The following is a 15,585-nucleotide window of genomic DNA, read 5'->3' as shown; positions in this document are numbered from 1 at the left end:
ACATGGACGTGGTCCACGTGAAGGGAAGTGCCAACCTGATAGCGGATGCGCTGTCCTGGAGAGGGGGCCCCGAACTTCCCCAGGTCACTGGTCACAGTGACCCCGCTCAGTTCAGTCTCGAAGCGGGGAGAGATGTGACGGAGCAGGGAGTGGGGTGGATTGACCTGGGAATGCCGCAGGGCAGTTTTACTGGGACTGTCTGCATTGGGGATGGGATAGCAGGGGGTGGCTTCACTGGAGGGATGATACCTGAGCCTGTAACCTGAGCCAGGAGGGGGGTTGAGGTGAGGTGACACCTTTTGCCCGGGAAGCTGGACAAAGGCTAGAGGAGGAGTTGGGAGGAGGCTGGGTGAGTCGGCTGGAGGGGGTTTTGAGTTGGGAGCTGACTGGGGAAATGTAGGGAACCCCAAGACTGGGGTCTAAGCTCCCTGGCCCCCAGAAGGACTTGACTGAGGGGTCCTGGTTGTAGCAACAAGCTCTGTTTGGGCCTGGGTTCCTGTCGTCCAATAAACCTTCCATTTTACTGCCTGGCTGAAAGTCATGATAAATCGCAGGAAGATGGGGGTGCAGGGCCCTGACTCCCCCACACTCTGTGGCAGCAATCAGTCTGCCTGGCTAGCTAGGGACAAGTCACTTTCCTGAGAAGCTTTCCTGGGATGCTACAAACAGCCTCTGGCTCATGGCTGCTTAGACACTGCAGGGTCATGTGATCAAGTCACCTGGTACTGGACTCCATGACAGAACACCAGTATTTTTCCACTGGGGAGGTGGGAATCACTCTGAAAGACAAAGGGTTCCCACTGTGACGATGTGACGCAGCAGGGAGGGGGGAGTGTTGACCTGGGAATGTGCCCTGGGGACGGGAGACCTGAGAGCCTGTCACCTGAGCCAGGAGGGGGAGGGGGAGGTAACACCTCTGCCCAGGAATGTGGACGGAGGCTGCAGCAGGGAACCTGCTGGGTGGGTTTAGTTTCAGTTTGGGGCTGGGTGGAGGAACGCAGGGAACCCCAGGGCTGAAGTCTAAGCTCCCTGCTCCCCCAGAAGGACTTGACTGAGGGGTCCTGGGTGTACCCACGAGCTCTGTTTTGGACTGTGTTCCTGTTGTCCAATAAACCTTCTGTTTTACTGGCTGGCTGAGAGTCTCAGTGAATCCCAGGAAGAGGGGTGCAGGGCCTGGACTCCCCCACACTCCGTGACACCCACCACATGTGAAACCCATTTAAGGCTGGGAAGTGAGTTAATCAGGGTTCATTCTTCACTGAATCCCCACCCAGGATGACTGTGGTGATCATCTAAGAAACAAAGATGAAGGTGGGGAGAAGGACTGAGCCCAGGCTGGGAAGGTGTCTGGCCTGTGAAAGAAATACCTGGAGTTTTGAGCTGCAAGCAAGAGCAGCTTGCCTTAAAGACCCTCGGCAGACTGCCTAAAACAACAGTGAGGGTGAGAAATTACCGCTTGTAACCAGTTTCTTTAGTATCTAAGCTTATATGGCAAAAAGCTGTGCATATCTCTCTCCACATTGAGGGAGGGGTGAATTTCATGAGCTTACGCTGTACAGTTCTCTGTGCAGCGCAAGACGATACAATTTTGGGTTTACATTCCAGAGGGGGTGAGCACTTGGGTGCTGGGCAATTTCTTAGCTGAAGCCTTCCCATGCAGAGCTGATTTGGGTGTCTGTGTCTTTCTGCCGCTGCATGTGTCCCTACCTGTGTGTGTGTGGAGGAGGCTTGAGGGCCTGGCTCAGCAGGACAGTGTACGGGAGCCCAGGCTGGTGGAACAGGAGGGCCCAGTGGTACCCCAGGACATCAGGTGGCACCCTGGGGAGGGGGGTAACTCGTCACAGGGGTGTTGGGCTGATCTTTGTTGTAGCCGTTGGCTGTTGCAGTCACTGTGCCTAGGGTATCGGCAGCACCAGACCCCTCAAAGGGCGCTCTCTATTATGCCAGGAATCACATTTGGCATTTCTCAGGGCAGGTCCCATGTTTCGGTTTCTCAAGCCACCCCACAGCATCCCAGTCTCTCCGTCCTTGCCTGTGCGTGGCTGTGGGCTCTCCCAGGGTGACCTGGGCTGGGATTGAGGGCACAAGTCACCCTGACAGGGATCACAGGATGCGAGCAGCAGGATTTGTTACATCTCTTCTGTCCTTCCCCAGCAGGATAACAGGAGACTTGATCACACCCTGTGGCCCCTGACCCACTGGCCAAGCCAGTCCCTGGCAGCACCCCTCCTGCTGGCGCTCTCCCCTGCTGGCGTCTCCAACCAGCCTTCACTAATCCATCCCCATCAGCATTCTCAGGGCAGCTGCCTGTTTCCATGCCTTCCTCGCTTCTGCTAATCGGCTTCACTTCCCTCCCTGCAAACCCACAGGGTGCCAGGAGCTGATCACTTCTCCCAGACCCATCCCACTGCCGGAATCACCCAGGTGTGGGGTTGGGGGGTTCTGCAGCTTCTCAGACTGCCTTCGTAGCTGCTGCCCAACTCAGGGCTCAAAACACAGAGAATTGCAACTGCCCCGGAGGGGAGAGGCGGGAGCTTACAGGCCCGTGATCCAAACCAAGGTGCAAATCAGCGCTGGGCAGGACAAGCAGGTAACGCATCAAACACACAACAGGAATCGCACCAGCTCACAACCACAACCCCTGGGCTACACAGAGAGACGTCAGACAGCTCTATCCATCTCCTTGTCACTCACACAGGCCCCCCGTCTCTTACCTACACCCCATCCCAGGCAAACCAAGTTCTCAGCCGCAGTCACCCAGGGACTCCCAGAAACCTTAGCTCTGCGTCCCTGGGGATGGCTGGCTCTTCCCGAGATTGTGGGGCTGAGTAGGGCGTTACCGCCCTTTGCACCTATTGCTGTGATGCAGGTTCTGCGAACTGCAGGCTGGTGCTGTCAGCAGGGGGCGCTGTGCACTGGGGGGAGGTTGGAGCCATCAACAGTTAGACAAGGGCAGGGGACAGTGACCTTGGGGTTTTTCTTGCTCCTGCCGGCCACCTCTGCTTGGGCCTGCACAGGCTGGTGTGAGCCACGCCCCCTGCACACCTTCCTCGCCCGGGTTCTTGCCCGCAGTCACTCTGCCCTGCTGAGCGGAGGGTCCCCACCGTGCCCACAGGGTATCGCAGCCGGCCATCTACCAGCAGGACACCGACTCGTAGCTAGGCTTGGAAGGATGCGGTTTTTAATAGGTACTTGTCAGTAGATGTTGATTTCGCCGCACTCACACCGACGGAAGAGCTATTCCCAGCCACGATAGAAATGTACAGCTAGGCAAAGGAAGTAAAACGCTGCTGGAGAACTCACTAAAGTTTGATTGAGGGATATTTAGTCTGTATGTCGACAGTTTGTTTTTAATGGTTATAAAGCTTTAACATTGTGAATCGCAACATCTACTGCCATGAAATAATTATTGTCCAACCCTCCCTCCGTCCCTTCCCAAAACTGTGAAAATTTAAATCAATTTGAAAAAATGCTTAGAAATGAGCATTGCTGTTATCCATGGAAATTATACAAAAATACAAGCTCTGCTGAGGCTACTCATAGTTCAGGCTCCCCCGGCAGAGAAGGGTGCTTACTGGGGCACTCCCAGGCGCTCCGTACAGAAAGCTGCCAGCCCCACAGCACAGCGCCTGTGTCAACGTGCATCTGCTATGGAAACGAATCCCTGCTGCATGGTCCCATCACTCATACCAGGTACACCCCCTCCAGTGGGCACTGAGAATGCAATGAACTCGTTACAGGAATGAGCCCACTGTGCTGGGGGCTCCAGGAGGGTCTGCATGGCTCAGAGGGAGCAGGGAGCACAGGGTGGCTGGCTGGACTCCTGCTCCTGGTACCAGAGTTGTTCCCGGAAAAGAAACAGAACCCCACAGGTTCTCCGCCACCCACGTGTGGGACTCACACCTGCCCCGCAGGGAACTGGTGATACTATTTGTAGGGTAGCATGAAGCCCACTTCCCCGGGCTTCTTATCCCCAGTCCAGAGACAGACGCTGACCTGTCTGCTGCTCCCAGGGGAGGGACCTGCTTCCCCGAGGGGCGCACAGCTGCAGCTCTCACTTGGCCCCCCCCAGAGGAACATGGTTTCCTGCCCCAGCGTCACCCTCAGCTGCCTTTCACCCCAGCTCTCTGAGCGGTGCTTGGCGCTGAGCCCCTCAGGCTCTGGCATGGACGCAGAGGGCAGCCCCCTCCCGGGACAACTGCAGCAAGACTGACAGGGCAAAGCCCAGCAGCCACTTGCAGCCAGGGGAGCAGCAAAGCCTGAGTCAGGTCCTACCTGGAGTCTTGGGGCGGCTGGGACTGGGCAGTCCTGCTCCCTGGGCAGACAGCAGTGGGGGAAGGGCCAGGAGAAGGGCCAGAGCCGACACCTGCAGGGCCATGTTCCAAGACAGCCCCAGGGCAGAACTCAGCCCCAGGCGCTCTGCCTCTCTGCTCAGCTCCCGTGTGAGCTCAGCGTGGCAGAGACCAGCGAAGAAAGGAAACAGCCAGACACACAGAGATTGCATGTGGTGCAAGAGCTTCCTCCTTGGAGATGGAAACTCCTGTCAGAGCTGCTCTTGTTTCTCTCCGGGTCTGCTGGGGCACCATGTGGCTCCAGGCCTGTTCTGTAACCTCGCTGCTCTGGGAGCTGTCAGGGGAACACACAATCTGCTGCTTGCCCTCATCACTGGGCCAGGACTCCTGGGTCCCTTTGGCCCATGCCCAGCTTGCGGGGCCTGGGGGAGGGGAGGCAGTCAGGGGACGTGAGCGCAGCCAGCCCCCGGCACTAACCCAGTGCGCTGCACACGAAGGGGTCTCTTGACACACGGTGTAAAAGGTTTTAAAATCATGTTATGAAAAAGTACAAAGATGCCTTATACGTATTTCTTACAGTACATTTTTCAGCAGCTGAGCGATGGTTCTTCAGAAGACTTGGAGGTTCTGGACACCGACAGCTCCGAAGTGCCGAGCGGATTGGGCCTGATCGGTTTTTGCCCAGACCCAAAACCAGATGCTCAACAAACTTCCTCCTGTTAGAAGACTTAGTAGGGGAAGTAGAAGTAGAAGTGCAACGTAGGCAGCAGTGACCATGAGATGGTCGAGTTCAGGATCCTGACACAAGGAAGAAAGGAGAGCAGCAGAATACGGACCCTGGACTTCAGAAAAGCAGACTTTGACTCCCTCAGGGAGCTGATGGGCAGGATCCCCTGGGAGAATAACATGAGGGGGAAGGAATCCAGGAGAGCTGGCTGTATTTTAAAGAAGCCTTATTGAGGTTACAGGGACAAACCATCCCGATGTGTAGAAAGAATAGCAAATATGGCAGGCGACCAGCTTGGCTTAACAGTGAAATCTTTGGTGAGCTTAAACTCAAAAAGGAAGCTTACAAGAAGTGGAAACATGGACAGATGACTAGAGAGGAGTATAAAAATATTGCTCGAGCATGCAGGGGTGTAATCAGGAAGGCCAAGGCACAATTGGAGTTGCAGCTAGAAAGGGATGTGAAAGGGAACAAGAAGGGTTTCTACAGCTATGTTAGCAACAAGAAGAAGGTCAGGGAAAGTGTGGGCCCCTTACTGAATGGGGGAGGCAACCTAGTGACAGAGGATGTGGAAAAAGCTGAAGTACTCAATGCTTTTTTTGCCTCGGTCTTCACAGACTAGGGGTATGTCTACACTACGAAATTAGGTCGAATGTATAGAAGTCGGTTTTTCAGAAATCGTTTTTATATATTCGAGTGTGTGTGTCCCCACAGAAAATCCTCTAAGTGCATTAAGTGCCTTAACTCGGCGGAGTGCTTCCACAGTACCGAGGCTAGCGTCGACTTCCGGAGCGTTGCACTGTGGGTAGCTATCCCACAGTTCCCGCAGTCTCCCCTGCCCATTGGAATTCTGGGTTGAGATCCCAATGCCTGATGGGGCTAAAACATTGTCGCGGGTGGTTCTGGGTACATATCGTCAGGCCCCCGTTCCCTCCCTCCCTCCCTCCGTGAAAGCAAGGGCAGACAATCGTTTTGCGCCTTTTTTCTTGGGTTACCCGTGCAGACGCCATACCACGGCAAGCATGGAGCCCGCTCAGCTCACCGTCACCGTATGTCTCCTGGGTGCTGGCAGACACGGTACTGCATTGCTACACAGCAGCAGCAACCCCTTGCCTTGTGGCAGCAGACGGTACAGTAGGACTGGTAGCCGTCATCATCATGTCCAAGGTGCTCCTGGCCAAGTCAGCCAGGAGCGTCTGGGCAGACATGGGCGCAGGGACTACATTAGAAGTGACTTGACCAGGTCATTCTCTTTAGTCCTGTGTGACGAAGTGGGACTGTTCTTAATGTTTCCTCTGAATAGTGTGGGGGTGACTCAGTTCCCCTATGCAGTTCTTAAGTCTCTAGGGGGTGGGATGGGGGTGTATGATCCTTGCAGAGCCCTAGAGGGCAGGTGTGTGCAGGGGTCTGGACACAGAGAATGGCCGACACCCTGTTTCCTGGCAACTGATGGCCTGAGCTCTTCCCCCCTGCAAGGTGAGAGCTAAAGGGTTGGAGAACAAAGGAATCAGGTGACCTCCTGGCCCGGGAAAGGAACAAAGCCCAGAGGAGGAGGGGCTGGAGGGACTTTCAGTTTGGGGCTGGCTGGGACATGGAGTGAAGGGCAGACGTGGTTGTCTGGCTCACTGCCCCCCAAAATGGACCCAGCTGAGGGGTCCTGTTCTCTGCACCTCCAAGCTCTGTGTTAGACCATGTTCCTGTCATCTAATAAACCTCTGTTTTACTGGCTGGCTGAGAGTCACGTCTGACTGCGAAGTTGGGGTGCAGGACCCTCTGGCTTCCCCAGGAGCCCGCCTGGGTGGACTCGCTGTGGGAAGCGCACGGAGGGGCAGAGGATGCTGAATGCTCCGAGGTCAGACCCAGGAAGGTGGAAGCTGGGTGAGCTGTGTGTCCTGTCGACAGGCTGCTCCCCGAGAGGAGACTTCCCCAGAGTCCTGACCGGCTTCGTAGGGAGCAGTTCCAGAGCATCGCCCGGGGACTCCGTGACATCCTGCAGTCAGTCCTATTGAACCATCTTATGGTGAGCAGGCAGGCGATACGGATTGCTAGCAGTCCTATTGCATCGTCTTCCGCCGGGCAGGCAAGAGATGAGGATGGCTTGCAGTCCTTTTGCACCGTCTGCTGCCAGCCAAAGATGTAAAAGATAGATGGAGTGGATCAAATCAAGAAATAGACCAGATTTGTTTTGTACTCATTTGCTTCCCCCCCTCCCCCGTCTAGGGGACTCATTCCTCTAGGTCACATGCAGTCACTCACAGAGAAGGTGCAGCGAGGTAAATCTAGCCATGTATCAATCAGAGGCCAGACTAACCTCCTTGTTCCAATAAGAACAATAACTTAGGTGCACCATTTCTTATTGGAACCCTCCGTGAAGTCCTGCCTGAAATACTCCTTGATGTAAAGCCACCCCCTTTGTTGATTTTAGCTCCCTGAAGCCAACCCTGTAAGCCATGTCGTCAGTCGCCCCTCCCTCCGTCAGGGCAACGGCAGACAATCGTTCCGCGCCTTTTTTCTGTGCGGACGCCATACCAAGGCAAGCATGGAGGCTGCTCAGCTCACTTGGGCAATTAGGAGCACATTAAACACCACACGCATTATCCAGCAGTATATGCAGCACCAGAACCTGGCAGAGCAATACCAGGCGAGGAGGCGACGTCAACGCGGTCACGTGAGTGATCAGGACATGGACACAGATTTCTCTGAAACCACGGGCCCTGCCAATGCATGCATCATGGTGCTAATGGGGGAGGTTCATGTGGTGGAACGCCGATTCTGGGCTCGGGAAACAAGCACAGACTGGTGGGACCGCATAGTGTTGCAGGTCTGGGATGATTCCCAGTGGCTGCGAAACTTTCGCATGCGTAAGGGCACTTTCATGGAACTTTGTGACTTGCTTTCCCCTGCCCTGAGGCGCAATAATACCAAGATGAGAGCAGCCCTCACAGTTGAGAAGCGAGTGGCGATAGCCCTGTGGAAACTTGCAACGCCAGACAGCTACCGGTCAGTTGGGAATCAATTTGGAGTGGGCAAATCTACTGTGGGGGCTGCTGTGATGCAAGTAGCCCACGCAATCAAAGATCTGCTGATATCAAGGGTAGTGACCCTGGGAAATGTGCAGGTCATAGTGGATGGCTTTGCTGCAATGGGATTCCCTAACTGTGGTGGGGCCATAGACGGAACCCATATCCCTATCTTGGCACCGGAGCACCAAGCCGGCGAGTACATAAACCGCAAGGGGTACTTTTCAATAGTGCTGCAAGCACTGGTGGATCACAAGGGACGTTTCACCAACATCAACGTGGGATGGCCGGGAAAGGTACATGACGCTCGCATCTTCAGGAACTCTGGTCTGTTTCAAAAGCTGCAGGAAGGGAATTTATTCCCAGACCAGAAAATAACCGTTGGGGACGTTGAAATGCTTATAGTTATCCTTGGGGACCCAGCCTACCCCGTAATGCCATGGCTCATGAAGCTGTACACAGGCAGCCTGGACAGTAGTCAGGAGCTGTTCAACTACAGGCTGAGCAAGTGCAGAATGGTGGTAGAATGTGCATTTGGACGTTTAAAGGCGCGCTGGCGCAGTTTACTGACTCGCTTAGACCTCAGCGAAACCAATATTCCCACTGTTATTACTGCTTGCTGTGCACTCCACAATATCTGTGAGAGTAAGGGGGAGACGTTTATGGCGGGGTGGGAGGTTGAGGCAAATCGCCTGGCTGCTGGTTACGCGCAGCCAGACACCAGGGCGGTTAGAAGAGCACAGGAGGGCGCGGTGCGCATCTGAGAAGCTTTGAAAACCAGTTTCATGACTGGCCAGGCTACGGTGTGAAAGTTCTCTTTGTTTCTCCTTGATGAAACCCCCCCCGCCCCTTGGTTCACTCTACTTCCCTGTAAGCCAACCGCCCGCCCCTCCCCCCTTCGATCACCGCTGTCAGAGGCAATAAAGTCATTGTTGCTTCACATTCATGCATTCTTTATTCATTCATCACAGAAATAGGGGGATGACTACCAAGGTAGCCCAGGAGGGGTGGTGGAGGAGAGAAGCACCAGGAGGGGTGGTGGAGGAGAGAAGCACCAGGAGGGGTGGTGGAGGAGGGAAGGAAAATGCCACACAGCACTTTAAAAGTTTACAACTTTAAAATTTATTGAATGCCAGCCTTCTGTTTTTTGGGCAATCCTCTGTGGCGGAGTGGCTGGTTGGCCGGAGGCCCCCCCACTGCGTTCTTGGGCGTCTGGGTGAGGAGGCTATGGAACTTGGGGAGGAGGGTGGTTGGTTACACAGGGGCTGTAGCGGCGGTCTGTGCTCCAGCTGCCTTTGCTGCAGCTCAACCATACGCTGGAGCATATTAATTTGATCCTCCAGCAGCCTCAGCATTGAATCCTGCCTCCTCTCATCACGCTGCCGCCACCTTTCAGCTTCAGCCCTGTCTTCAGCCCGCCACTCACTCTCTTCAGCCCGCCACCTCTCCTCCCGGTCTTTTGTGCTTTCCTGCACTCTGACATTATTTGCCTCCACGCATTCGTCTGTGCTCTGTCAGTGGCGGAGGACAGCATGAGCTCAGAGAACATTTCATCACGAGTGCGGTTTTTTTTCTTTCTAATCTTCACTAGCCTCTCGGAAGGAGAAGATCCTGTGATCATTGAAACACATGCAGCTGGTGGAGAAAAAAAAAAGGGACAGCGGTATTTTAAAAGACACATTTTATAGAACAATGGCTACACTCTTTCAGGGTAAACCTTGCTGTTAACATTACATACATAGCACATGTGCTTTCGTTACAAGGTCGCATTTTGCCTCCCCCCACCGCGTGGCTACCCCCCTCAACCCTCTTCCCTCCCCGTGGCTAAGAGGGGGGGACATTTCTGTTCAGCCACAGGCAAACAGCCCAGCAGGAACGGGCACCTCTGCATGTCCCCTTAAGAAAAGCACCCTGTTTCAACCAGGTGACCATGAATGATACCTCACTCTCCTGAGGATAACACAGAGAGGTAAAGAACGGATGTTGTTTGAACGCCAGCAAACGTACACTGCAATGCTTTGTTGTACAATGATTCCCGAGTATGTGCTACTGGCCTGGTGTGGTAAAGTGTCCTACCGTGGTGGGTGGAATAAGGCTGCCCTCCCAGAAACCTTTTGCAAAGGCTTTGGGAGTACATCCAGGAGAGCCGCGAATGCCAGGGTAAATTAATCATTAAACAAGCTTGCTTTTAAACCATGTATAGCATTTTAAAAGGTACACTCACTGGAGGTCTCTTCTCCACCTGCCGGGTCCAGGAGGCAGCCTTGGGTGGGTTTCGGGGGCACTGGCTCCAGGTCCAGGGTGAGAAACAGTTCCTGGCTGTCGGGAAAACCGTTTTCTCCGCTTGCTTGCTGTGAGCTATCTACAACCTCATCATCATCATCATCATCTTCTTCTTCCCCAAAACCTGCTTCTGTGTTGCCTCCATCTCCATTGAAGGAGTCAAACAACACGGCTGGGGTAGTGGTGGCTGAACCCCCTAAAATGGCATGCAGCTCATCATAGAAGCGGCATGTTTGGGGCTCTGACCCGGAGCGGCCGTTCGCCTCTCTGGTTTTCTGGTAGGCTTGCCTCTGCTCCTTAAGTTTCACGCGGCACTGCTTCGGGTCCCTGTTATGGCCTCTGTCCTTCATGCCCTGGGAGATTTTGACAAAGGTTTTGGCATTTCGAAAACTGGAACGGAGTTCTGATAGCATGGATTCCTCTGCCCATACAGCGATCAGATCCCGTACCTCCCATTCAGTCCATGCTGGAGCTCTTTTGCGATACTGGGACTCCATCATGGTCACCTCTGCTGATGAGCTCTGCATGGTCACCTGCAGCTTGCCACGCTGGCCAAACAGGAAATGAGATTCAAAAGTTTGCGGTTCTTTTCCTGTCTACCTGGCCAGTGCATCTGAGTTGAGAGTGCTGTCCAGAGCGGTCACAATGGAGCTCTCTAGGATAGCTCCCGGAGGCGAATACCGTCGAATTGTGTCCACAGTACCCCAAATTCGACCCGGCAAGGCCGAATTAAGCACTAATCCACTTGTCAGGGGTGAAGTAAGGAAATCAATTTTAAGAGCCCTTTAAGTCGAAAAAAAGGGCTTCATCGTGTGGATGGGTGCAGGTTTACATCGATTTAACGCTGCTAAATTCGACCTAAAGTCCTAGTGTAGTCCAGGGCTACATCAGCTCCCAGACTGCTGCACTGGGCAGCACAGCATGGGGAGGAGGTGAGCAGCCCTCAGTGGTGAAAGAATAGGTTAAGGACTATTTAGAAAAGCTGGACAGGCACAAGTCCATCGGTCCAGATCTAATGCATCTGAGGGGGCTGAGGGAGTTGGCTGATGTGATTGCAGGGCCATTGGTCATTATCTTTGAAAATTCGTGGTGATCGGGCGAGGTCCCAGACAATTGGAAAAAGGCAAATATTGTGCCCGTATTTCAAAAAGGGAAGAAAGAGAACCCAGGGAACTACAGACCGGTCAGCTTCACCTAAGTCCACAGCAAAATCATGGAGCAGGTCCTCAAAGAATCCATTTTGAAGCACTTGGAGGAGAGGAAGGTGATCAGGAACAGTCAGCATGGATTCATCAAGGGTAAGTCATGCCTGACTAATCTAATTGCCTTCTATGAAGAGATAACTGGCTCTGTGAATATGGGGAAAGTGGTGGACGTGATATATCTTCACTTTAGCAAAGCTTTTGATAGGGTCTCCCACAGAATTCTTGCCAGCAAGTTAAAAAAGTATGGATTGGATGAATGGACTGTAAGGTGGAAAGAAAGCTGGCTTGATTGTCGGGCTCAAAGGGTAGTGATCAATGGCTCGATATCTAGTTGGCAGCTGGTATCAAGTGGAGTGCCCCAGGGGTCGGTCCTGGGGCCGGTTTTGTTCAACATCTTTTTTAATGATCTGGATGATGGGATGGATTGCACCCTCAGCAAGTTTGCAGATGACACAAAGCTGGGGGGAGAGGTAGATATACTGGAGGGTAGGGATAGGGTCTAGAGTGTCCTAGACAAATTGGAGGATTGGGCCAAAAGAAATCTGATGAGGTTCAACAAGGGACAAGTGCAGAGTCCTGCACCTAGGACGGAAGAATCACATGCAGTGCTACAGGCTGGGGACCGACTGGCTAAGCAGCAGTTCTGCAGAAAAGGTCCTGGGGATTACAGTGGACGAGAAGCTGGATATGAGTCAGCAGTGTGCCCTTGTTGCCAAGAAGGCTAATTGCATATTGGGCTGTATTAGTAGGAGCATTGCCAGCAGATCGAGGGAAGTGATTATTCCCCTCTATTCGGGACTGGTGAGGCCACATGTGGAGTATTGTGTCCAGTTTTGGGGCCCCCACTACAGAAGGGATGTGGACAAATTGGAGAGAATCCAGCGGAGGGCAATGAAAATGATTAGGGGGCTGGAGCACATGACTTATGAGGAGAGGCTGAGGGAACTGGGGTTATTTAGTCTGCAGAAGAGAAGAATGAGGGGGGATTTGATTTATAGATATTTATTTAGGTCAGAAGGGACCATTATGATCATCTAGTCTGACCTCCTGCACAACGCAGGCCACAGAATTTCACCCACCACTCCTGCAAAAAACCTCACACCTATATCTGTGCTACTGAAGTCCTCAAATCGTAGTTTAAAGACTTCAAGGAGCAGAGAATCCTCCAGCAAGTGACCCGTGCCCCATGCTACAGAGGAAGGCAAAAAACCTCCAGGGCCTCTTCCAATCTGCCCTGTAGGAAAATTCCTTCCCGACCCCAAATATGGCGATCAGCTAAACCCTGAGCATATGGGCAAGATTCACCAGCCAGATCCTACAGAAAATTCTTTCCTGGGTAACTCAGATCCCACCCCATCTAATATCCCATGACAGGCCATTGGGCCTATTTACCATGAATATTTAATTACCAAAACCATGTTATCCCATCATACCATCTCCTCCATAGCAGACTTCAACTACCTGAAAGGGGGTTCCAAAGAGGATGGAGCTCGGCTGTTCTCAGTGGTAGCAGATGACAGAACAAGGAGTAATGGTCTCAAGTTGCAGTGGGGGAGGTTTAAGTTGGATATTAGGAAACACTATTTCACTAGGAGGGTGGTGAAGCACTGGAATGGGTTACCTAGGGAGGTGGTGGAATCTCCATCGTTGGAGGTTTTTAAGGCCTGGCTTGACAAAACCCTGGCTGGGATGATTTAGTTGGGGATTGGTCCTGCTTTGAGCAGGGCGTTGGACGAGATGACCTCCTGAGGTCTCTTCCAACCCTAATCTTCCATGATTCTATGATTACACGTTGACACCTATTATTGGACCAGCTGCGGCTGGTAAGAGAGACAGGCTTTCAAGCCACACAGCGCTCTTCTTCAGGTCTAGAAAAAGTGTTTCCAGCCTCACAGCTAAATGGAAGGTGGAGCAGATTGTTTAGCGTAAGTAGTTAGCACATGTGGTAAGGGACCATTCGAGGTAATGGCCCATTAACACCTCTGCAGTCATAGGACAGAAAGAGGGGGCTAGGGGTTACAGATTGTTGTAATAAGCCATAAATCCAGTGTTGAATGTCAGATTGTTATTGGTGAGGATGAAATGGAGAAGTTTGGCGATGTAAAAGGAAGCAAAACTTAACAGCGACATCTACTTCCTGAGCAAACGCAAGAAACAAAACATCCTGCTCAGAGGTTTCACCATCTGTAACTCTCTGACCACTACCTACAACTCCAGATATGCCGAACAGCTTGGCAGACGGACTTCAGGGAAACTGAGGAACCACTCACTGCACCTCACACCCTCCCAAAGGGACCACCTCAAACAAGAAATTATCTCATGGTTCCACACACTGGAGGAAAAAAACCAGGAAAGTTACCTGGAAATTATACAAGAAATCCCAAAGAACTATCAAAAAAAAAAAAAAAATCAAAAAATGGTGACAGCCATACAACAACAATAAAAAAAGTGGAACCCACTACAACTACTCCACAACCCACAGAACATCACCTCTGGGAGAAACCATGGCGCCACATGGACACTACATGACGTCCGAACATCATCAGTTTATCAAGATTACCCCTCATGGGAGCTGAATTATTTGTACTCTCCCAGGGACTGACCTTCTGCGCCACCACAGAACCTGATGCCATACTAAAATGTGGAGAACTAGAAGAATTCTTCCTCTGTGTCTCAGCTCAAAGAATCCTTTCACAACTATGGTGACACCACCCACAACTACCACACCCCCGCTGGCAATTGTAAGAAAAAAGAACCCTCTGACTGGAGACCACAGAGTGCACGAAATCATACTTTTGATCATCACCTTGACTGCACAATCCTTAACAAACATCACATCCTCCATAATCTCTCCCCCGCCGAGAGGACAGCCATACAGTCCCTGAAATCTAAGCAGCAGATAGTGATCAAAGCAGCAGAGAGTGATCAAAGCAGCAGAGAGTGATCAAAGCAGCAGACAAAGGGGGCACCACGTAGCCCTCAACCAAGATGACTTTGTTAACAAGGCCAATCCACAACTCTCCAACACCATCTACTATAAAAAACTCAGAGAAGACTCCACACCACAATTTACCCAGGAACTTAAGGCTATCACTAACTCCTTCCCCAAACAACTGCAAGAGAAACTCTACAAGCTCATCCCCCAGGAACACACACCAGAGACCTTCGACATGCTTCCCGAGATACGCACAGGGGAATCCAGGCAGACCCATCGTATCTGGCCCCGGGACTCTGACTGACGGAGTATTGGGACTCATAGAAACCAACCTCAAACCACTTGCCTCACAAAGCGCCAGGTTCCTGCAAGACAGAACTGACTTCCTCCATAAACACCATGAACAACTTCCCTCAGAACAACACCCTCGCCGCCATAGATGTCAGCTCCCTATACACCAACATCCTTCATAATGGCGGCATAGCTGCCTGCCTCAAATATTTACCAGACACTGGACAACCCTCACACATCACTCCAAACACATCACCAAACTCATCCATTTCATCCCAGCTCATAACAACTTTACATTACACAGCAAACACTGTGAACAAACCACGGGAGCATCCAGGGGTACTAGGATGGCTCCCCAACAGGAAGAAGAATTTCTGGACAAATGCACCATGAAACCAATGATATACCTGAGAGAAATCAATGATATATCCATCCTCTGGACAGATAGCTTAAACTCCCTCATAGATTTCCACCACCACATCAACAACCAACACCCATCCAGTGAACTCTCTTTTGGACACTCCCACACTAGCATCAATGTCTTGGACACCATGATCAGCTTCAACAATGGAACTCTACGGACAACTATGTACAAGAAACCCCCAGACCCACAAACACACCAAAGAAATCTGTTATCTACAGCCAGGCACTCATACCACAGCATATGCTCCAAGAAGAAAGTCCAGGATGTACACTTTAATATGATCAGAACTGCCTTCACCAAATAAGGACACTCCCCCAGAGAAGTAGATCACCGTCACAGCGTCCCCGGGAGATGCTCTGGATCTGCTCCCTATGAAGCCAGGCAGGACTCTGGGGGAGCCTCCTCTTT

General features: G+C 52.2%; 1 protein-coding gene across 1 annotated transcript in view; it reads right to left on the bottom strand.

Moving 5' to 3' along the window:
• Positions 1 to 4,513, bottom strand: part of LOC119566615 — a 69,901-nt gene extending 65,388 nt beyond the window's left edge. Inside the window, exon 1 of the mRNA XM_037902447.2 lies at positions 4,276 to 4,513. Coding sequence (XP_037758375.1) covers positions 4,276 to 4,504 — 229 coding nt within the window. The 5' untranslated portion in view covers positions 4,505 to 4,513. The remainder of the gene's footprint in view (positions 1 to 4,275) is intronic.
• Positions 4,514 to 15,585: the final 11,072 nt, after the last annotated feature.

The sequence above is a fragment of the Chelonia mydas genome, chromosome 5 (assembly GCF_015237465.2).
Source record: "Chelonia mydas isolate rCheMyd1 chromosome 5, rCheMyd1.pri.v2, whole genome shotgun sequence".
NCBI classification, from domain to species: Eukaryota; Metazoa; Chordata; order Testudines; family Cheloniidae; genus Chelonia; species Chelonia mydas.
This window is presented reverse-complemented; position numbering and strand designations above follow the sequence as displayed.